Source organism: Ictalurus furcatus, chromosome 4, assembly GCF_023375685.1.
Source record: "Ictalurus furcatus strain D&B chromosome 4, Billie_1.0, whole genome shotgun sequence".
Taxonomy (NCBI): domain Eukaryota; kingdom Metazoa; phylum Chordata; class Actinopteri; order Siluriformes; family Ictaluridae; genus Ictalurus; species Ictalurus furcatus.
The window spans coordinates 30556016-30581234 of NC_071258.1; the positions used below are offsets into that span (position 1 = coordinate 30556016).

At 39.0% G+C, this 25219-nt stretch overlaps 1 protein-coding gene across 2 annotated transcripts in view; it reads left to right on the forward strand.

Moving 5' to 3' along the window:
- The window catches only part of kirrel3b (kirre like nephrin family adhesion molecule 3b), a 219447-nt gene that overhangs the window by 182601 nt on the left and 11627 nt on the right, over positions 1-25219 (forward strand). For both annotated transcript variants that reach the window (XM_053623572.1, XM_053623573.1), the window contains exons 6-9: positions 2342-2447; positions 8807-8955; positions 9211-9338; positions 10497-10623. In XM_053623572.1, coding sequence (XP_053479547.1) covers positions 2342-2447; positions 8807-8955; positions 9211-9338; positions 10497-10623 — 510 coding nt within the window. The remainder of the gene's footprint in view (positions 1-2341; positions 2448-8806; positions 8956-9210; positions 9339-10496; positions 10624-25219) is intronic.

The following is a 25219-nucleotide window of genomic DNA, read 5'->3' on the forward strand; positions in this document are numbered from 1 at the left end:
CATTGTTTATACATGTCAAAACTTTACTTAATATACAAATGTTTAGACATTAATTTCAGACAATTACCAAGTAAGTTCCTATATAACTGGAACTTTCTGGCAATATATACAAATTGTTTTTTTTTTGTTTGCTTTTTTTTTTTTTTTTTTTGTAGAGTACTTATTATGCATCTTTTAAGTGTTGTTTTTTGGATTCGGGCTTTGATCCATCTTAACCACCGGAACAGCTCTGTAGAGAGCGCATGTAGAAATGAAAGAAAATGAGAAACGGTGCATGAGAACCAAAGTCAACATTTACTTAATGAGCATAACTGATGGGCTTGTTATTTTTAAGCCCAGTTTTATATCACGATGATTGTACTGTTTGCTTCTTACTTTAATACTCGACACATTAGGAGGAAATCAGACTATAATTAATCCTAATATGTGTATTTGCACATTAAATATTCATGTCCTTACCATCTCTTTACCTTTTTTTTAAAGCCTGAATTTAATTTCACCAGTTATGTCCAGAGAATAACAACTACACAAGATACATTTGTATTCCAGAGTCATTTTACTAATAGTCATAGTGATATTTCATATAACCGAGCAGGTTTACTAAGTGAATACTATATTACAGTGATATTATCCAGTATTTATGCTGGTGAGGGTTGCCAGGCAGTATAAATTCCTGTGCTCGAATGTATTCAGGACAGCAGGCAGGTCTTTCACATTTTGCCATGACATTTTAGTGTATTTGAGTTGCACATAACCCGATTATGAAGGACTATGCATGCTTTCTGTTTGTCTTGTGGGATTATGCAATTTACTGTTATCTGGTGTCCCAAGAACATTTGGAAACAATGTGCGACACAGAAAATTTTATGTTTATTCATTACAATTTCATTACATTCATCTCAATCATTAGGAACTGTACAGTATTAAGGCTGATTGTCATGAATAGCATCCTAGTCATCGTAATCATGTTAAGAAGATTCTAGACAAAAATAGCAAATGCAACACAATGGGTTCCACTCACATTTATGAGCTGCCAGCTTATAATTTAGCACTTAAATAAATACAGCAAATCCAATTTTGGATATTGGACAATGAACTAGACCTATCATGTTAGGAGTATCTTTAGACATGTTTTTAAAGTTAAGGAATTGTGCTCATTTTTTGGTTCTGTTTTGTTTAATTTGAACTACTCTCTGTAGAAAGGATGCCCATGGTAAAATGGAGAAGATGCCCAAGCTGTCATATCAGTTTAAGTAGCTCTAGGTAGAGTTCATAATTTGATTGTAATAATCAACATGACATTAAAATTAAATCAATTAGATATTTTTTTAATTCTCTGATAAGAACTGGTTCCTATGAGTTCCTTCATATGCAACCAATACAAAAAAACAATGGTTTCTCCAGGGACAATTCATACAAATAATGATTTAATTCATAATGTCATAACTACACAGTTAATGTTACACTCAAATACCATTCCACAATTTTTAAGATGGTTTAAAATATCCAAAATGTGTTTCAACGTAATATTTATTGTGGGTACAACAATTTGTCAGAGAGTGGCACTGGATTTAATACTGCTCTTCGCTTGGGTCATTATCGCTCAATTGCATAATTGTCACAAAATATGTATGAATAGGTCCCTCCAGGATTTTCTAATTCTGATTTTTCAAAATAAGCACAGATTTTCTGATGATTAGGGTGAAGACGCGCCATGTGAGGTCATCACAACACGCATTCAGCAAAAACCCTCTTTGATTTATGTGCGTCAAACATGAGAACGGATAAAATGTCTCAATTACGACCAAACATCACTGCAAAAAGACCGTGGACAATTGTGTTGTGCAATTGCAACTTCACCAATTCAAGTAGTTTTCAAAAATCTCTACAAATTGCATCGCAGATTTTGAAAACAGCTACAGCAAAATCAAGCATTTTTGACTGCAACAATCAGTAGTGCTTCTGTAGTTACATCTGAATACAAAGTACACAATTTCAATACTAACTCGCTACTACACATGCACAGTTCAACTGAATATGGTCCAAATTCAGTCATCACTAGCAATCTTAATAAATGGAAATACATGATTAATTACAATCTTTTCCACCAAGTATTTTGCATCCTGTGAATAAAACTTTTCCCTTCCCAATCTACTAAAGGTGCTGAAAGAATCTGTTTGATAAATGTAAAAAGGTTTTAAGACAAAAAAAAATATTATTTGCATTAGTGCAAAAAATAAGTAGGTGTACTATGAATGGCCTTAAGTGGTGTATGATCTCAATCTTACAAAAGAAGCTTGTTAGTGCTTTGTGCCTAATTTTGTTGCTGTTCTCCTTGCAGACTTACCACTGGTGAACCTCTCTGTTGAACCCCAGCCAGTGTTGGAAGGAAACCTGGTGAAGTTCCACTGCTCTGCTAAAGCCAATCCACCGGTCACACAGTACAGGTAAAACACTTGTGCATAACACAAATTATACATCCAAATTACATTTAATTATAATTTTATAATAGTAAAACTTATCACTGAATTGAAAAAAAGGCACATTTTTCTTTGGATATAACATCATATAGGCATCTATGAAGCAAGTTTGTACAGTGGGGGGAAATAAGTATTGGACACATCAATTTTTTTTTCAGTAAATATATTTCCAATGAGGCTATTCACATGAAATTTTCACCAGACGTCAGTATTAACTCAAGAAATCCAGAAATATAAAGAATTCACAACATTAAAGTCCATAAATGAAGTTACGTGTGATAAAGAGGAATGACACGGGAAAAAAAGTACTGAACACGTTAAGAAAAAGCAGTTCCCCAATGCAAGGAACCAGCTGAAATACGTAAGTAATTATACTCCCTATCTGTGCAAATTAATATCAGCTGGGTTAGTAAATTGATGGTCTATAAAAAGGCTTGTCGTTACCAAGGTGTCACACAAGAAACATCTCATGATGGGTAAAAGCAAAGAGCTCTCCCAAGACCTTCACAACCTTATTCTTGCAAAACATATAGACCTATTTCAAAACTTCTGAATCCTCCAGTAAGCACCACTGGGGCCGTTATCCACAAGTGGAAGCAACATCACTCCGTCATCAACCAGCCACGCACAGGAGCACTCCTCACAAAATTTCTGACCAGGGAGTCAGAAGAATAATCAGAAGAGTAGCCCAAGAGCCAAGGACCACTCGGGAAGAGCTCCAGAAACACTTGGAGGCAGCAGGTGCCATTGTCACAGAGAAAACAATAGGCAATGCACTCCACTGCTCACGCTCACCCCACAAAACTCCATTACTAAAGAAAAGGCATGTTGAAGCTCGTTTAAAGTTTGCTACAACTCATTTGGACAAGCCTATGAAATACTGGGAGAGTGTAGTCTGGTCAGATGAAAGCAAAATTGAACTTTTTGGCTGTTATACTACACACCATGTTTGGACACCATGTCACCCTAAACACACTATACCAACAGTGAAGTTTGGAGGTGGAAGCATCATGGTGTGGGGCTGTTTTTCATCACATGGTACTGACATACTTCATATAATTGAAGGAACGATGAATGGAGCCCTTTACCGTTAGATTCTTGAGAAGAATCTGCTGCTATCCACCAGGATGATGAAGATGAGACGTGGGTGGACCTTCCAGCAGGACAGGTATCCAAATCATACAGCAAAGGAAACAATTGGTTTCAGAGAGAAAAAAACCCAAGGTGTTAGTATGGCCTAGTCAATCACCTGACTCGAATCCAATTGAACAAGATTTAAAGACAATATGTTTAGAAGAACGGGCCAAAATCACACCTGAATACTACGGCCCATTAATTTCTTCATACAGGAAGTGTCTTGAAGCCGTCATTGAAAACAAAGCCCTCTCCACTAAATATTAAATACATTTCATGTGAATAACCTCATTTTAAATATATTTACTGAAAAAAATGTTGATGTGTCCAACACTTATTTCCCCCACTATATATTTATTCAAGTGTATCTTTTGCAAAACGTGAGACTTGAAATTTGTCTTGGCAAGTTCAGGAGCAGATGGACATACTGACATTTCTCTCTAAACAGATGGAACTTTTTTTTTAACCTTTTTTTTATACCCACCACAAATGGGGTTGTATTTCAGAATATGCTTTCAGACAGAGGTTTTAAAACTAAAGTAAGTAAGGTATGAATAGAGTAAAATCCCAAGTGCTAGAAACCACTTAGCATCAAGTCTTTAGAATTGTTAGGGAAATGGAAAGGATATTTCAAGTGCACCACAACGCCCAGAACTACTCAGTTTGCTATTGATTCAGACAAGAGAAATGTGCATCTGTAGATTCCAGAGGGCATTTTTCATTGTGCCTCACTCCTAAATGTAGCAGAGGCCATGCTGGATTCTTCTCTTTTTTAATGAAGGAAGAAAAAGAGAGAATTTAACAACCTAAGGAAAACAGTTTGTTGGTTGTCACACACTTCATTGATTCAATAAGAGAACATAATATTACAAAATCAATGGCATTTAAGGTAGAAATATTCAAGTGTTTAAAAAAAAAAAAGTAATACAGCCTTTCCTATGTTATTTTGTTTTTATCAGGATAATCCATTATAGAGTGTCCCTTGACACCATTCAGACTTGTAAGAAGTTTTTAGCTTTGACATTTGTCTAGTTTATTAACTCTGATTGATTCCAAGTCATTAACAGTAAAGATTTTTGGTGTTCATCCAAATGTTTATATAACCAGGCTTTATCTACTGTATCAGAGATAGAAAAAAAAAGTGAGACTCAAAGCAAGGGAAAAAGAGTGGTTGGGAGATGAGGTTACTCAGTGAGAGAGAGATCCTGAAACAAAGAGGGGCCAAAGGGGGACTAGGAAGTCAGAGAGCTTGATGAACTACATCAGGCAGAGCATAAATAGACAAACAAGTGATGTCTGCTGCAAAGTCAGCTTTCTGTGCATGTCTGGTTAACAAATTCTTAAAGAAATGGACTCTCTAAAACCTCAAAAAGTTCCTGGACACTTTACGGATTCCTTCTCAGTCTTTCAATTTCTCTCAGACTTTCTGTCTCCATCTTGCTGACAGTTAAGTGAGCTTCATCGGCATGGCTTTACAAATCTTGCCGTGCTACACAAGCTGCAATATTAATGCTTGATTACTGAGCATTTTCAGGAAGTATGTCCTCCCATTTTGAAGTTTTAACACCTGCCCCTTGTCAAATGTTGCCTCTCATTTATTTACTCTGGTTTCACTTTTGTGATTTTAACAGCATTGTTGATTGGCACTTGCCTTGATGAATTCCAGAGTAGGAAAGCAGTGAGGTATGAAACCAGGACTTGAATTAATAATAGAGGTTCACTGGGGACCTGTGCACCTCAAGTTGCTCGAAACTTCACAGAGATGAATGTGTTGGAAGGGTTCTGGGATGCATTGTTATGTGAGAAATGGTAAACAGAGAAACTGTTGACTTGGCATAGAAAGTGTGCACTGTGCATTGTAGTGCATGCGTTCAAGTCTGAGGAAGATAGAAAAGATGTCTATCTTATAGGGAAGATGAATCTCGCAAGAACCCGTGATGCCATTCCACCCTTCCACCAAATGAAGAAACAAAATTCCCTGAATCTCTCGTTCCTGTAATAATTATGCTGTCGTTGTTGTTTGTGTGTTTGCACTGCTTTGTCATGTTTTTGTTCTATTATGCATCTCTATACTAATGTCTCAGAGGTGCTCAAGATGATGTTTCCATTCCCAGTTCAATACGCCTGCCAAGGGTTTTATGTGCACATGCAGAAGATAGAAGTCGCTGCTTGTTTTTCGGTGACCACAGCTCCCCCGTGACTCTGCCTATGCTTCTGGAATAGGCATGCACACTGAGCAAATTGCTTAGAACAGGATCTAAGAGTCAGGGGTGCGAGTGTTAAAGGGTACTGGCAATGTGTCTGTGCTCTGATGTCGTAGTAAAACGACCCAGCATTAACTGTGTAAGTCTTCCGAGCCAGAAATAACACATCCTGAATATGTTGGAACTCGGACAGATAGATATAAAGTCGTGGAAAGAAAGCAGTTAGGGGTAGGAGAGAGAAATTTAAGAACATCACCGTCATGTGCATGTTCTACTCAGCAGAATATTGAAATGTCAGTCACACAGCTGTAGATATGGGAAAACATATCAACTCAATCAACAAATCCACCTTTGTTGTTACAGCACCCTGATGGGTATTGTGTGAGTGCCAGTCAGAAAGATGCCTCGCTATAGACAAATTTCTCATCTCCAGACTCAATGATATTGAAACGTCTGTACACCTGAGCAAATCCCCGGGTGAAGCGGATATCCTGTCAACTATGATATCCAACAGCAAGCTCAAACACTCCTCTTTTAAAAATGCCCGATAATCAGGATTATCTGGGGGTGGGGGTGGGTTCCAGATGGTGACCAGAAGAATTCGAAGGTTTTACATTACTAAAATGATGCTAGAATTTTGTTTCATTGTTAATAAAGTTCCATCCTTGGTATTACACAAAGGGTGGCATGGAACAGGGGTAGAATTCTTGGCTCCAGGAGCCTTGGTTTGATGCTGAGCTTGAGTGTCCGTGCATGTTCTCCAGCTTCTTCCCATCTCCCAAAAACATCCCAGTATGTGAACTGACTACAGGAAGCAACCTGTGTGTGCAAATGGCTATGTGCATGGTGCCATACAATGGACTAGCATCCCATCGTGGATGTATTCCTAACTTGCTCCCAATGTTCCCAGCAAAGGCTTGGGATCCACCACATCTCTGACCAAGGTAACAGTTACTGAAAGTGAGTGAAAATGTCTCCCAAATATGTATGGTCCAACTTTGGTCCCTGTCCGTTATGTCCATAAGTTGCGGCTTGACTCGGACCCATATTCCCTGCCAGTCTCTTGCATGGATTCTTTCTCAACCCAGGTTCTTGCCTGGGAACTGTTTTATACATATCTCCAGTTGAATGCTATGCAAACTATTGGAGTGTCAATGTTTGGACAACTCAAAAGGCAACTGATCAGTTTTATTCATCCTAGTGCACAACCTATTGACACTGTACAATAAATCGCTGTGATTGGTGGATGTTGCAGCACACACTGAGTAGTGTGTTTAATGAACACAAATGAGGTTAATACCTAGTGTATGAGTACTGTCAGTGGTGGCTATTTTCCAGAGCATGCAAGCATTCCAAAGCCTCCTAGAGGCTGTTAGACTTTTTTTCAGATACTGTTTGTCATGATCATCATGCTTCTTTTGTGAGGCATGCTCTTGTAGAAATGGGTTTTGATGATTGAGCTAAAGATTGGACGGCATGCTGTATGCAGCAGCAAACACTCTGCACATCTGGCAGTGCAGCTGTAAACTCCTGCATCATGAATATGGTTTCATTTCTAAGCTAATAACACAAGACATGGAAGCAACTTGAAAGACTGCATATCTGATGCTTGATAAGCATCCTCAAACCGCATTGGAAAATAAGGCTATTTAGCACCACATGAAATTATAGCACATCTTGTCTATTGATCTGATTATAAAGAAGGGTGTGGAGTGTTGTTTGGGGGTGGGGGTGGAGGTGGGGGGGGGGGTGCTTGGGGTTCTCTCTCTGGTAAGCACATAACAGGAGACTGCTGGTCTAATTACTCATAAAGAGAAAGTTTCAGACTGCAGCACAGCTTCTTTTCCAGGAGCAATTATGTCTGGGGCTGAGGCGACACAAGCTCCCATCTGCCCTGGTTTGAATATTTTTGGAAACACAGGTGTTCCTAGGCGCATTGAGCTGACAGAGTTCTCAGCCACCCTCACACAAGCTATAGTGCTAGTGCAAGCAATTGTGTTTTAAATTATTCATATTAGGCTCAGACTTGACATTGGAGTTAATCAATGTAAGCAATGCTAATTTGTGATTATTATTTTTTTAGGAACCTATCGAAATTTATATTTATTTATTTCCAAAGTGTAATTCTGTGCCATTATTTCTGTGCTATGAGGTAACTGGGACAGAATGTACCAATTTATTTAAGTTCCATGCAGAGATGCTCAATCTTTTATTACCTTTGCCTTGTACAAATGACTCTCACCTCAGATGCCTACATCCCTGGTGACATTCTAGGAATTGTTACAGAAACTGGACGGGAGACGAGGCATGATGCCACAGGATGCTGCCTTCCAACACAAAATGAAGCGCTTCTCATGTAGAGATTCATCGATTCATTAATGCCTGCCTCCTTTGTGCTGTGGATGGTTGGTGCCATTTACTAACATTCGGAGGGGTCTGCTTATTTGTCACTTTTGAGATTTGTTTTCCACAGCTGTGTAATTGGAGTGTATGCTGTCAACATGCTACAGAGGCACTGAAACATGCTGAGGCCAACAAGGATCAGTCACTTCAATGATTCCCATACCACACATTGTCTCAGAGACTCTAAAACCACAAGCATATAAGGGGAGGCACTTGTCATTGTGTTTCAGCACCCAGGCTGAATAAGACAGGCAGATATTCTGTGTTGTTGTTTTCTCTGCGACGGATGTATTTGGATCAGGATGGCGCTTCTCCTGCCACTGCCGTAGCGATATGCAAAATGGTGTTGTGATTTTCATGGCAGGGTAGATAGCTTACAATAAGTGCTCATTCAATTCCATTCAACTGAGAGGTTGAGTGAAGCTGTTGGACTTGCTTTGCTTCTTTCTTTCTTTCTTTCTTTCTTTATTTATTTATTTATTTTTACTATTTTAGCTTGGAAGCTGTAATCTTGTCCTCATTTTCACATTAGCTTAAACAAACATTAGCTTAAACAAATATATGTATACTGATCACTTTCTACAGGTGGGCCAAAGGAGGTCATGTGATCAAAGAAGTATCAGGAGACGCCTATGAAGTCGTAGTGGACCACTCCTTCTTCACAGACGCCGTTTCTTGTGAGGTCACCAACCCCCTCGGGAGTACAAATATCAGCCGCAACGTGGACGTCTACTGTGAGTTTCCTACCTGTTCTTGCTTTCTGACAAACACATTTTCAATTACTGACTTTCCATTTCTCCATTGCAATTAAACTGAAGCACGTCTTATCTGTTTTGTTTGGGTTTTTTTAATCATTAAATATAACTATAACACCGGCTTACTGGAAATAATTAACTTGGCCTTCATTTGCCACAGCCAAAGAAAATGAAATTGCATATGCTAGACCTGTGTCATATCAATGCCACTGAGTGAATGTTTGTTTTCTGCAGTCGGACCTCGTATGGCTGCAGAGCCACAGTCCCTGCAGGTGGATCTGGGCTCAGATGCCGTGTTTAATTGTGCATGGACAGGAAACCCATCACTCACGATTGTGTGGATGAAGAGGGGGTCTGGAGTGGTAAGTTCTTCACGCTGATGGTGAAATCAGAAGCCAGTTTTGAGCTGAAATTAATTATGATTTCAAATCCCTCACTCCATAAATATAAATTGGTACACTTTCACTCTCTACGAACACATTCGTATCATATTATGATGAATTTGTGCCTTTATACATGTTATGATTATTTATGAAAATGTGTTACATGTTATCGCTGTCATTATTAAGCCTTAAGTGAAACCTTCTGGAAAATGGTGCTTTCGGGCCCTTCCCACCTCCTCTATTTACAACCACAACCCTGAATCACAGACAGTGATTGCCTTTCACTGCACTACGACTGCAACACACTGATGAAAGTGGAATGCAATACAATAGGCTATTACATTCACTTCTGACTCAAAAAGCGACCTCCGACTGGCGAATTTCCACTAAAGATATAAAGCAATACAATGAAGGTTTTTGCTTTTCAGTGTGCCATGATGCCCTCTATCAAGCAATACCATCTGTATATTGATCTAGCATGGAGTTTTCTCCATAAATGATTCATAGTATTTAAAAACGTATTCACGCGACCAGCTTCTCAGAGAAGAACCTTTATGCAGCCTCGTTTGATAAATTTCATAGTTTCATTTTTATTTATGCAATATAGCTGCTTATGAATATTGTAACATTAGCACTATAATTACCTCAGACTCTCCTGAGAAACATTTCACTAACACTGTATTTCAATATCCATAATATAATCAGGTAAATGAGCTTCAATTTCTTGACATGACATATAGTCTGAACATGACAGACTCTACATGACATGTAGTCTGAACAAGGTGCAATCTTACAGTACGCAGGTGTGCATTGCGTGTTTCCTTTCTGGCGTGATCAGAGCACCATCAGAGCTTTTTCAGCATGACCACCTCAGTTTGATTATTCCAGAGTTCTCTGTGTCCCTGTTCTGTCATCTCTATGGGATCTCATTGAAGTTTTGGTGTCGTTCAACCCACCATCGAACACACTCCAGCAGTTCACTGCTTTTTCCCCCAATTAGATTTTAATAATTCAGAAGGAGAGCCTTTTTAAGCTAAGCTGTCCAACAGTGCTATTTGATTCACTATGACCATGACACTTGTCTTTTGCTAAAGTGATTACCTTTGACTTTGATAACCTTTGGCTTTTTAACCTCAGGTGCTGAGCAACGAAAACATCCTGACTTTAAAAGCAGTGAGGCAGGAGGACGCTGGGAAATATGTATGCCGTGCTGTGGTGCCGCGAGTAGGGGCTGGAGAGAAGGAGGTTGCACTTACAGTGAACGGTAATTTTCTTTTCCATGACATACATAAGGGCAAGGATTAAAGCAATTTGATATTATTGTAATAAGTAGTGTTTTCACGCTTGAGTTCCCAATTATAGAACACCACGTCCACTGACCTTGATTATTGCCCCATTCTCAAGCCGTAAATCAGCTAATGATCAGGTGTTAATGCTGGATTAGTCACACTGGCAAGACAGAGAAAATAATTCTCTGGGAACTAAAGCACACCTATTCAGTCTGATACATTGCTTAGATGAATCGGGATTCAGTGTTATAAAGAAATATTGAGCCAGTAAACACTAGCAGTTTGTTGAACCTCAATTTTGACCCTGTCACGTTTCGTGATGCAACGGAGATAAGGTAGGATGCAAGTGCAGGTTGAACAACAGTTTTATTTACAGAGAGACAGGCAGACAAATCCAAAACGTGATCCAAAAACGTAATCCAGTAACATGCAAGGTTCAGGCTGTCGGCAAACAGGCATAAACGAGGCAAGGCAGGAATCAACGTCGTGGTCTCGGGATGCAGGGTCGATATACCAAACATGAAACAGAAACAGCAGCGAGGGACTGGTAGCGGAGAAACCAGCGTGAACTTAACAAACGAAACTACACATGACATGAACTATGAACTAAGAATCGAAACATGAAACATGAAACATGAAACAATGGCCTGACTGTGGTTCTCTATCGTAAGGACTCTAAACTAATCTACTACAACTCATTCAACATTCCGCGTTGTGTGCTGGGAGGCGCGCGGTATATACGCAGAGATAATCAGCCTCGTAATGGCTGACGGCTGAGGACGATTCAGACACACGTGACACTACAACCAATGACAGAACGGGGAGGAGACATAACAGAAACATAAACAAATGCACGTGTAGAAATGTCATGATTGTCCACAAGGGGAAAGCAGGTGCTCGCGCACCTGCTCTTGCACGCGCGCTCACATGCTCCACAGCGTGCTGCATAAAGGGGAACTCGTGACAGACCCCTTTCACGATTTAATTAAATATAATATAAAGTCAAAAACCAAGAACTGCTTTTATTAAGATAAACAACAACAACAACAAAAAAAAAACAATACAGCAACATGACACATATTATTGTAATACAATACATCATATAATAGAATATATAGAACATAGTAAAATAGTTTGAGAAATACAGAGGTTTGAGAAATCCTTGTGTCAACCTGGTTTGCATAGAATTTGCATCATTGTTATAATTATAAATAATAATGACTATTATTATTTTATTGCATCATATGCTTCAGAGAAATGGTAACACATGGTATTCTCTGGACTCTGGTTTCCTCCCCCAGTCCAAAGACATGAACTGTAGGCTGATTGTCATCTCTAAATTGTCCTTAGAGTGTGAATGGGTGTGTGAGTGTGTGGTGTGTTCGATTGTGCCCTGTGATGGGTTGGCACCCTTTAAAGGGTGTCCCCCTCCTTGTGCCCAAAGTCCCCTGGGATAGACTCCAGACTCCCCCACGACTTTGTGTAGGATGAGTGGTACAGAAAATGGATGGACAGATGGATGGATGGAAACACTTTTATGTGTTATGTTTTGTGTCACTGGTGAACATTATAAAGCAGCATTTTCCCAATAATAATAATAATAATAATAATAATAATACGTTTCATATTTTTGAATCAAAATCAACTCAACAGTAACAATAATAATGCTAAATAAATAAATAAACCAACCAACCAACAAGCAAATAAATAAATAACCCTCCAAAAAGATGAAACAATAAAAAGGTGCATTAAAGCAGATTAAATTCTGCAGGGTTGGCGGGAGGCGATGGTGGTAGACTAATGAAGGTTGCAGGATAGTGGGAGACCCAGCTTCTTGCCGACAAATGACTTCATTAAGCCTGCTTGATATTCAAGCGGCAAACATTAACCACAGAGCCACTTTCACTAGAAGAGAGCTTTGTAGGCAACAAACACTCTGTAGCCTCCTGCCATCACCCAGCACTGTGTCTCGAGCTGATTATAACAGAATTCCAGCCAGTCTGTTTGTTTGCACTATAAAGGGAGGGAATCCACTGCTAATGTAGTTTGGTCAAAGTAAATTATTGATGTCGTCGCCAGTAACAGTATTAGAATGAGTAAATAAGCGCAGGGTACAGAACTACATAGAACCAAGCAGACAGAGAATAAAATTGTACCCTTTCATGATAAAGCAGCGTGAGGCCATGAGGAAAGACAGATTATTGCTATCAAGTTAGTTGTTTTGAGTTTGTTCTCCTTTCCTCGTAGTATATTACTTTCAATATACGACATCCGTTATATAACTATTATAATACATGCTATTGCTTTCTGATGTGAGGAATAAGGGGTGAAATAAGATCTCTGCAAGGCTCAGACAGATTAGAATTAAATACTTTATTTCTCCGTTTAACCGTTTTCATTACATGACTGTTTCATTTTAGCCACTCAGCCTCAATCCGTCTTTGACACGGTGCGAAAACAGCATCTGTTTGTATCTCGTCAATAATTCAAACCCACTCTTTCTCAGCAGGCTATTCAGGGAAATGTGTTGGGCATCGTTCATTTTGAATGCAGCGCATATCTGCAGCTTAGGAGGCTGAATTCTTTCCGATTTTGACATGAGGGATGGGTGAAGTACACAAGTGTGCTGTTACCTACCAGGAGTCCTGCAACATTGGAGAGATGGATATTTATTCTGAAATTTCTCAATCAGATATTTTCTTATAACAGCACATCATGAACTGTATTATTCCTCTTCTACAGCATCAATTTGCCAAGATTGCTACAGAAAAGTGGAACGTAATAGCGGAGTGTATTATGGATCGCAGTATAAGGACATGTTTCACAGGTTGGATAAAATATGTGCTTGATTTAAAGAGAAACTAAATTCAAAACACACTGAAGCTCATATCATTGGTTAGATCGTGCTCTGTTTATCTGTTCTCATTACTTTATAGATTAAAAAATTCGTATTTGTCTATAAACTTTGACTAAATTGCAGAAATTTTTCCTGCCTTTAATTAACCATTTGCAACACGTTGACATATTTGCAGGCTAAGCACAGACTTTGACCTTGGGCGTCTTCCTTTTTTTTCAGCTGCACAGATAGGCTTAAAAAATTATGATCTCATCCCTGGGTCTAAATTTCTCTCCGTCTTTCCCTTGTCTAATGAGCAGCCGGTAGGTAGGCACTCCTTCCCGATTGACTACAGGTTAGCATTTGGATCTGACTCCATGTTTGTTTTAGCACATGTGCTTTTCACAAGCCGATCAAATTCTGATAAATAAGTCCAAAGTGTGGTTTCATTTGTAAACATGTCACGCTGTGGCATTTTAATTTCCATTTCACATGATCTGTAAGAGCAATGCTCATAAGCCTGGGACTATTGTACAATCTGACGTGAGCTTAGATAAACATTTACAAAGGAATGTGTCAGTTATCATAAATACTGCATTTATAAATGCTGATGTCAAATGACAGAATGTTCTCAAAGTAAGTGTCGTGTAAATACCGGGAAAAGACTGTAGACTTTGATTGCCATCAGCCACTAAACCTGACCTGGTCACGTCACATGACTGAACATGTCTGCACCTGATTCACGTTTGGGATAATGTGCACTTGGATATAAGTCACTCTTTTGCACCGCACACATTGTCTTTCGTTGGTTTTATTTTGCCGTTGTTGTCTGTTGCTGTGTTATGTTCACAGTTTAATGTTTGTTTCCTAGTCTTCTTTTTTTTGCTACGAGTTCCATAGGTACTGTTTTGTGATTTGTTTTGATTCGCATTAAACCTTATCTGCACTTGCATCCGCCTCCGCCTCCGCCTCCTGCCGTGACAGTAAGATTGGGTTACGAAACTTTTCAGGATGGTTTACGTAAAATTGTGGCAAGTGACTGTAACTCAGTGTACCTGCAGTGTCAAGTGTCACATAAAGAATGTAATCAAATTGACATCAAATATCTAAACCAAGCTGACAAATTTAGGATCAAAGGAATTTTGACAACAGTCCCAGGTATTAAAAAATAAATAAATAAATGAACACAATAGGGTGTGCAGTTACAGAAAAAAAAATCTACTATTATGTTGATATAACAATTTTTCTATAACAGTATCCCACAAAGGGTTTTATTCCTCTTTTACCACAGCAATTTACCAACACATATGCTTTATTATTATTATTATTATTATTATTATTATTATTATTATTATTATTATTATTATTAAACAATGTCATCATTGTTTTCCATTTAAAGTTAAATGAAGAGTTCCTACCAAAACTATTAGAACCGCAAAGCCAATACTTTTGGTTTTGCTGTAGATTGAAGACATTTGGGTTTGAGATCAAAAGATGAATATGAGAAGCTCAAAACACATTATCTACACAACAAAGGACTTTATCAGGGGGGAAACGTGGACGGTTTTAGACTGGGCAATTCAATCACCAGACCTTAACCCAATTGAGCAAAATTTCACCTCCTGAAGAGGAGACTGAAGGGAGAAAACCCTGAAGCAAACAACAACTCAAAGAGGTTGCGGTAAAAGCCTTCAAAATCATCCTAAAAGCAACAATTTTGTGACGACAATGAGGGATATGCAACCAGATATTAAGCGTTATTTACGTTAATTTACTTCAAGACATACTGTTCCTATACTTTTGCTCACCTAAAAATGCCCTGGTCTGATACAAAAGGTTCTATGTTTTATGTTGTTTAACACATCTAGATGTAAATAGCAGGAAATAAAAGCTGAAATCCTAAACTCTCGTCTCATATCTGTCTTTTGATCTCAAACCCAAATGTCTTTGTTGTATAGTATATAGAAATGAATTGGCCATTCCAGTAGTTTCAGAAGGGGCTGTAATTTTGTAGAATGCTATAAACTATGGTATAGCAGTTATAAATAGTCCTTCCCTCACCAGCTTATTATTTTTTTTTTTACTCTCTCATGAAGTTAACATGACAAAAATGTAACTTGTCATGATAATGAGAAATGTAAAAAAAAAAAAAAAAAAAAGTCATGTGTCAGCTAATTTTAGCTTTGACTATTGCAAAGTACTGACGCCATAAAGTGAAAACTTCACCATGAAGAGAAATAGAAAAATAATTCAACAGTAACTAGATGTAACTATAAATTGATTAAAAAAAGTATAGTGTGTTCTATTATAAGGGGAAAAAAAACTGTTAGTGTTTTGTTGCTGTGTTGTAAGAGGAATAAAAAACTTTGGGAAAATGCGGTTATTAAAAAACAAGCAACTTCAGAGTGGTGTCAGTAACTCCACTTCATCACACCACCCTGTCACTGAGTATTTTCCGTTAACAGCACAACCCATAAGTGTTTTTTCTTCCATAAACACACCAACACAAACTCTCTGTATTCCTAAAATAACTGTTGGCTCTCCGTGACTGATGATCCCAGAATTACGGCTGTTGATCCGCAATTTTCTGTTCCTTTCCGCATGATTATGTTCCAATACAGATACGAAGATAAAAGCTTTCCCAAGACTAACTCCGTATCCCTGGTGTTTTATGACAGAGCAATAAAGGGAGAAGACGCGTTGATCAGATCAGAGGAATAACGACAGAAATCCCAAGAGTTCTTTCTGTTTGTTCAAGCAGTTCCAGCGCCAAATCTAAACGATTTGTTTTATGCTAACAATTAAACCACACGTTTTCATTATTTGTCAATATCACTGCATTTTTGGTCACACGTCACTAGTATGAAAAGCTCCCATGGCAGACTGGAAAACAGCTGAGAGATTCTGAGTGTTCCCCCGAGCCTGCTGTAATTTAATTATAGACCAGTGCTAGCAGGGGAGGCAGTTAGCAGAAACCGTGCTAATGGATACATATTACAGTTGTCCCATAGTCCCTGCTCATGGAGAGCAGCTGTTGGGCGGATTTTATGTGAGGATTTTGGATTGTCTTGTGTTACGTGTGGATGCAGCGTGGCTTGTCTTGAGGATTCATTATTATGCTTCAGATCAGATGTTCAGCATGCATGCATTAAATCTTGGGTTATACCTGTGCGAATGGGAAAATACATTACCGCATTTTGGCAGAAACAAAACACGGTTGTGTGCAGAATCGCAGATGTTTTATTATGTCCGTGTGTGTGTCACGATTTCATGCAAGGACTATGAATAGGCAGCAAAACACTAAGGCAAAGACTAAACATAAACCAAAGACCTTAAACACAGCAACATAGACAAACGGCAAAACAAGGAGTGCAGTGCAAACTGTGGCTATACACATAAGTGCTCATTAAACAAGAACGTGATTCAGGTGCAGGTGGTCATGTGACTGTGATGCGGTGAGGTGCAGTGGCTTCTGGGAACTGTAGTTCAGAGTTCCTTCTCTGGTATACATGACAGAACCACGCACTCTAAAAGGCGCTACTCCTGGAGTGCCAGAAAACACTTCCTCCCCTGGTGGTCCTGGCCCTCTGGGCAAAATGTCTTCACAACCCCTTAGGTCCAGAGGCAGGCATTGTTCAACAGATAGCAGGCTCATCAAGGAGCCGAGGGGCAGGCATGAGGTTGGAGCAGACTTGCCAGGGTCACTACACAGCACCTAGGCGTGGGAAGCTGGGTCATCAGCTTCAGCAGGACGAGAAGGCATAGAGAGGTCCTCAGCAGTACAGGAAGACAGAACTTGGTCTGTTGTGTCAGCAGACTCTGGCATAAGGAGAACTTGGTCAGCCGTGTCAGGAGAGTCTGGCATGTGCAGAACTTGGTTGGCTGTGACATCAACCTCAGACAGGAACTGGGTGTACTCTATGAGGTTCAGGTGTGGAGCGGTGTCCTCCATACCGAAGAGAGATGACATGATATCCCTGACCTGGCTTGAATGCAGAGCGATGGCTACTGCACAGCCAGTGGGAGGAACGAAGCTCAAGGAAGAGCCTGAGGGTGAAGCAACATTCCCCATGACACTAGAGGGGGGAGCGACGCACTCCGCAAGGTCCGAGGGGGGAGCAACGTTCTCCACAAGGTCCGAGGGGGTAGCGATTTTCTCCTCGAGGTCTGAGGGAGAAGCAAAGTTCTCTGCGAGGCCAGAGTGTGGAGCACGGTTTCTATGCGAAGCCAGGAGGAGGAGTGATGATCTCCGTGAAGCAGAAAGAGGGAGAGACATACGGCGCAAAGCAAAGAAAAAGAGCGCCGTCTTCAGCAGAGCATGGAGGCAGAGCGACGTCTAATATACACATAAGTGCTCGTTAACAAGCACGTGATTCAGGTGCAGGTGGTCATGTGACTGTGGTGCAGTGAGGTGCAGTGGCTGCTGGGAACTGAAGTTCCTTCTCTGTGTGCAGAATCATGACAGTGTTTCACATGCATTAAGTTTGCACTTAAATGGAAATCTGAACCATATTCCAAACAGAGACTGATGGACATATGGTTCAGTTTTCTATTTAGTGCATCTAACATATGTCATCATTGTGCCTGTCTGTGTGTGTGTGCGCGTGTGCATGTATGTGTGTGTAAGCTTCTGTCTTTGTTTTCAGGAGAGGATGAGTGCAGACTTATGAGACATACAGATTTATGAAAAAGGCTTCAGTGTTTCTCTGAGGCATCACTGTCATATAACACTTTTTTATTTTCTCCCCTCCAGACTAGAGCTGTGTGCCTGTATTTTAATCCCACGTCCTCCCGCTCTCGCAGATGCTTCCACCACAGGAATTTGACCCACTCCTGCTGTTATTTCGGTCCCTACCTTCCCACAATATTTTCTAATAAACGCAGAGCTCACCTTCCACCAAATGTAAACAGCTAAATAATTAAAACTCTTAAGAGGGCTTTTCATTTTACGCTTTTGTTGCTCTAAGCTAGAAAGCTCATGCAATGGAAGAAGTACTTTCTTGCATGGGTTCATTAATGCAGTGATCTTTTTTTTCCCCTCTTTTACCTGACTCTTGTACCTGTATTTCTTTGAGGTTTATATGTATATATATGTATGTGTGTGTGTGTGTGTGTGTATATATATATATATATATATATATATATATATATATGTGTGTGTGAGTGTGTGTGTGTGTGTGTGTGTATATATATATATATATATATATATATATATATATATATATATATATAGTTCAAATTAACCTATTATGTGTTGAAAAGGATTTTTTATCACCACTATATATAGTGATGATTAAATAAGCCCACCATATAGTAGTGGGATATATTTATATATATATATATACACATACATACATATATATATATATATATATATATATATATATATATATATATATATATATATATATATATATATATATATATATATATATATATATATGTGTGTGTGTGTGTGTGTGTGTGTGTGTGTGTGTGTGATAAAAGAGACTTTTCAACATACAACAGTTTAATTTGAACTATACTAAAGTACATATATTCAGATAAGGGGTGGGATATATGAGGCAGCAAGTGAACAGTCAGTTACACGAAGTTGATGTGCTGAAAGCAGGAAAAATGGGCAAGCGTAAGGATCTGAGCGACTTTGACAAGGGCCAGATTGTTGTGGCTAGACGACTGGGTCAGAGCATCTCCAAAATGGCAGGTTTTGTGGGGTGTTCCTGCTGTGCAGTGGTTAGTACCTAACAAAAGTTGTCCAAGGAAGGACAACCGGTGAACTGGTGGGAGGGTCATATGTGCCCAAGGCTTATTGATGTGTGTGGGGAGCAAAGGCTAGCCCGTCTGGCTGATCCCACAGAAGAGCTACTGTAGCACAAATTGTTGAAAACGTTAACGCTGTCTATGATAGAAAGGTGTCACATCAGAAAAGCGTGGCCTGGTCCGATGAGTCACATGTTCTTTTCCATCATGTGGATGCCCGGGTGTATGTGTGTCGCTTATCTGGGGAAGAGATGAAGGCAAGCCAGCGGAGGTAGTGTGATGCTCTGGGCAATGTTCTGCTGGGAAACCTGGGGTCCTGGCATTCATGTGGATGTTACTTGGACACTTACTAACTACCTAAACATTATTGCAGACCAAGTACACCCCTTCATGGCAAGGGTATTCCATAATGTCAGTGCGATAATGGGACCTGTCACATTGCAAAACTTGTTCAGGAATGGTTTGAGGAACATATCCCTCACCATGTTTATCCTTAGTTAAAAGATGTTCTAACAGATGGTTGAGCAGACCCCAAGAAACAGGCCAGTTTATTTCAGTAACAACAGTTGTGCTATTAGTTTAGGCTCAAACAAGTCAGGAACAGTCAGATAAACATGATTTAAATATGCATGGTGAAAAACACAATTTAATTTAAAGATAAAATGATTTATGTGGGAATACAAAAGATGGGTTTCATTCCTGGTAGTAGTTAATTCACCTCATGCTGAGTTCATGAGTAATTATAATCTCGGTATAAACCACATAGATGGGAGTGTGATGCATAGTAAAGTACACTGAAAAGAAAAAAAAACGATTCAGTAAAAATGACAAATATGTGATTTTTAAACGAGAAAGAAACATATTAGAATTACTTAATTGTTTTAAGTTTTGTACTAATTGTACTGTATGTTGCAAGTGCTCACCAAACTTGAAAAAAAAAACTATGTTTATTTAGTTTTTAAACTCAGTGTGCATATTCATTTGCAGGACTTTAAAATGATTTCATTTTGAGTGCCATGGATGGGTTATTCCTTCCAAACATCCTTCCATAAGCAATGCTTGGTTTGGGCATGGAGATAATAAAATAAAATAAAAAGGGTGAGCACGTCCAGGAGTGTCTTTAAACTGAACAAACAAGTGAATCCTATTTTCTCACGGGATATAACAGAATCTTTACGAACATGTCAAGTTCTACTGGTCTTGTTATAGTAGGTAAAAGATGGCATTATCTTTCCAGACATAGCTACGCATTCCGATAAAAGTGACCGATATGACAGACTCGGATGGGATTCAAATTCCAGGGATACACTAATAATCATTATTTACCCCACCTCTCCATGTAAAACAAATCCAGTCTGAACAGGACCTAGGAAAACTTTATCCCTACGAATTTACAAACCATGGACATTGGAGGCAGTATGAAACAAAAGGAACTGGTATCGAGTACAGAGCAGCCGGATCGATAAGCACTGCCTCTCTTTGTCATGTGATCTTCATTTTTAACCTCCTGGTCCTGAGGGTAAAGCATTGAGTGATTGTGTTGCTGCATCTTTTGCAGGTCTCACAGGATCTTCTCAGTCGTGCTGCATTATCCTCCTCGGTCTGTTCTAGATTTTTACACATACGCAGCATGAGCCTTTGTGAGCACACACTTACCAATTCATGATTTGGTATACAGAGGTGTGCTCGGATGAGAAAGGCGACTCACACACACAGAGACACACACATGCACACGTGCACACACATTTACTGTACATAAGGGCTCTGTTATCGACAGCCCAATCAGCCTTTACTTCATTTTAATATGTCCCTTTTTTCCAACTGATGAATTTTTATCATCGTACTTGTCCAAAGTAATTTGTCTGGTGCATGTGTATAAAATTCCTCAGAGTTGATGTGCTCACACATGTGTTGTTCATGTACTTGCATACATTATAAGGTAGAAATTCTTCATTTTATAGAGCTCATGAGCTTGATCTCGCCGTGACTATGTAAACTGAGGTCTTGCATGGCTCTTTATCACCCCCTACTGCTTCTGCTCTCGCTCTCTTTCTCTCTCTCTCTCTCTCTCTACACCTCAGCTCTCCGTGCTCTGCGGCTGCACGATAACGCCACCTAATTATAGTACTCATTTGCAGCCTGATCATCAGGACTGATTCTCATGAGTCTCCAACACTGGCCTCCTCCGCCAGCAGCCAATAATCTGGATGTGTTTAACACCCCTGTGCCGCGTGCTCGCACATACACACCAGTGCAAACACTCAAACAGGCACATTTAAGTGGTGCATATAGTGTCCACTGGGTTCGTATCTTAGCTTGTAGTAGCACTTGTACTGTAGTATGCATATGGTCTGCATACATTGGCAGCTAGGACAATCGTGATGGTGAGCAGCATCCAGCTTCTAGCAGTTTTCTTTTACATTCCCTCCATGTGCCATCTGCCAGCCTGGCATCTAAATGCTAATTTATTCTAATAAGAGGCACTTAATAAACTGCAATTACAAATCAGCAGTGGTATGTTATAGAATGTGACTGGCAGGATGCCGGCTTTAGGGTGTGTGTGTGTGTGTGTGTGTGTGTGTGTGTGTGTGTGTGTGTGTGTGCTGCATTATTTTTCTATTAACTTCAAGAGCTGAGAGGGACTGTTTATAGTAGCTATAACGTAATTAATAAAAGGAACTCATTTGTTTTGTGGATGTTCAACAATGCTAGAAGTAACTATAAATTGAAGAAAAAATATATATGATGCCATTCTTTAAGAAATAAAAAGAGTTAGTGTCGGCAAATTGCTGTGATATAAGAGGAATACAACAATTCTGGACATGCTGTTATTGAAAAATAACCGACTTTATTGATAATTGTCCTATAACTGCTCACTCAGTGTGTTATATTACTTACGTATACGCTTTTTCAAACAAGCTACTAAATGCTAAATCAATGTTTCCTCACAGAAGACTTTTTTAACTGTCTTTTTGCGGCACATCCACCATACAAGTCCACGTGAAAGTTCTTATTATAAAAACATATTCGAACAAGCATGCTAATATGAACCTGTGATTTGCCTTGCAGGCATAGCTACTGTCAGAGCTGTTCTAAAAATTAAATCCACATCTGACGAATCAGGACTGAAGAATTCTATTATTACAGTGTAGTGATAATCAGTGTTAAAACCATCACTACGTAACAGTGTTATACAGCGGCTTTTCATGCCAATAGTAACACTTTAAATGCCGAATTCAGGAGATACATAGCAGATTTTGTAAGTACTCTACTTCTGTTCACTTAGTTCTCTTCGACCCCTACTGTTCAGGTTAAAATATATAATTGTCATGTGACTCTGATGTAGGCTATAACGCAGGCTGTGATATAAGTCAGCATGAAAAATTAAAAATGGGTCTTTATGTTTGTGAATGCTTGATGGAACAAGCCTTGAGTTTGTTTAGGTTCATGTTAGTAGTAGGTGTGTGATGCAATCTCTAACTTTACACTTACATTTATGGCAGACGCACTTATCCAGAGCGACTTACATTTATCTCTTCTATACATGTGAGCAGTTGAGGATTAAGGGCCTTGCTCAAGGGCCCAACAGTGGCAGCTTGGCCATGCTGGGGTTTGAACTCACGACCTTCCAATTGGTAGTCCAACGTATCAACCACTGAGCTGCCACTGCCTCGTGGTACATGGATGTACCACGAGGTACATGGTACATAGATATACTATCTATGTATATATTTATACTATGTATATATCTATGTTTTTTTATTATTATTATTAAATATTAATCATATAGTTATGACCGCCAAAGCACAAAGGTAGAAATGGCAGTACTGTCAGCATTGTGTGTGAATTCTGGCTCTGACAGTTCCTCGACCTCAGCTACATCGCTCAAAACACTAGAGTGAAGTGCCTGGGACTTTTTTTTTTTTTTTTTTAACTTTTATATACCTTGTACATGATTGTACCTTCCCACAAATGCAGCTGGTTCTAATTTGCAAAATATAAACAAACTATTAGTCTAATTTAAATCACTGCAACCCTGACCAGGCAGTTACTGAGGATGCAGGAATGAGTGCTGTAAATGTATTGCACAGGTCTACATATTCACGTCTTGCAAACTTCATATCAGACCATTGCACATGTCCACATGAAAGTAAAAATGTCCCGTGCACACTTCTGTTTTGTTGTGTCCCATGGTAATTCAGTTAATAAATAAATATATACATAGTGAATAGTGCTCGTTATATTCATATCCATATTTGTATTATATGTTAAGAACACATCTGTTCATTTTGAATAATATATTTGTATTCGGTTACATCCCTAGTCAATAGAGATGAAGGCCTATATAGGTGTCATGTAGCCGTATAAACTCTGGCCTTATGTCCAGTATTGCTTTAGCTCGTCTAAATGCATTTATAATGCTCTCATGCCTTGTTCTTAATGCCAATTATGTGCTCACAATAAAAATAAACATGCCGTGGAAACACTTACTGTATGTAGGAACATGTTCATGCCCTGAGACTATGTGTATGTTTTTCATACACAATATTAATGATATAGCAGTACACAAGGTCAACGTTTGAACGTGTATAATAATATAATGAGTTGTGTAATGTAAGCACACATAATGAGGAAAATGATCAATATTAAGGCAAGTCGATTCAGCTGTTATTCAATAGTTCAGTCATCTTGCCTTAATGCAGATAAATATGTCCTACTGCCTATGTTTTGATTAGGTTTAAGTCTGTCCTATAAACTACCCTGTCTGTCTGTGTGTGTGTGTGTGTGTGTTTAGAAGAGTGACTATGTAAACTACCCTGTCTGTGTGTGTGTGTGTGTGTGTGTGTTTAGAAGAGTGACTATGTATACCTAGGCTCCCTTTCCAATCTCGAAAAGGTCTGATTCATGGCAGATTCGATATCTCACAGGGAGATAAGGGTCCGGCAAGTGTGCTTCTTTGAGTGGAAATCAGATGGAGGCCTCGGGTGAAAAAAATGTCATTGTGAAGAAATAACCGCATTCGTAGTATATCTGCATGTTCGGCTTCAACGGCAGGCTTCCGAACTTTGACCTGGCTGATGTGAGAGCTTACACATAAATCAGGAGCTTCTTGAAATACGCCAGGTTAGGTAAACAAAGACTAAATAGTGTTATAATGTATACGGGAAATAAAGGATGTTTTTAACGTATTTACATATTGCTGTATTTTTCATTAAAGGACAATATATTATTCTGAACATCTCAATACAATTAGTACTGTTTACCATTACTCCCCTACATGTTTTATTTCCTGTCTGCAGTATATGCCTCCTTTTAATTGCTGTCGTGTCATACACAGCTGTAATTCAGAAATAAAATAAAATATTGATGTACTGTATGTAGATTGATGAAGGTATTCTACTTCTGCTGTAATCATAAAGACTGTCCTGGGCTCATACTGAACATCCTTTTAAAACTCTTAGTACTGGTGAACTTTATTCTTTCCACCTGTATACTATACTGGCTTATAATCCTACTATTTGGTATCACTTCCTTTTGAATCTCAACGGTTTCTTCCTCCTGTTGCCTCAGAGAGTATTTCCTCATCATAGTCACCTCTAATTATTTGAGTGAATAAAACTTATCACATGAGTTGTGCTTAGTTCAAATTCCACACACGTATGAAGTAACTCAATCAGATTGAGCTCTTCGAACAATGATCGTTTACTGTGTTCTCATAACTGCAATCAGATAAGTAAAATATTGCATTTGAACACATTTGAATAGTAATTACCCATTCTGTTTAGTCACTTTCACTATGAGGTTTTTCAATGCAGGAAACAAACAAACAAAAAAAATTAATTAGATTGAAATAAATTGCCTATGATACTAGACAAGGAGTGTCTAACATACAGCACAATAAAGAGGCCGGTCTAATCCCGCCCACCAAATGAAGTTTGATATTGTTTAAAAAATCATGGACTGAAGTTGAATTG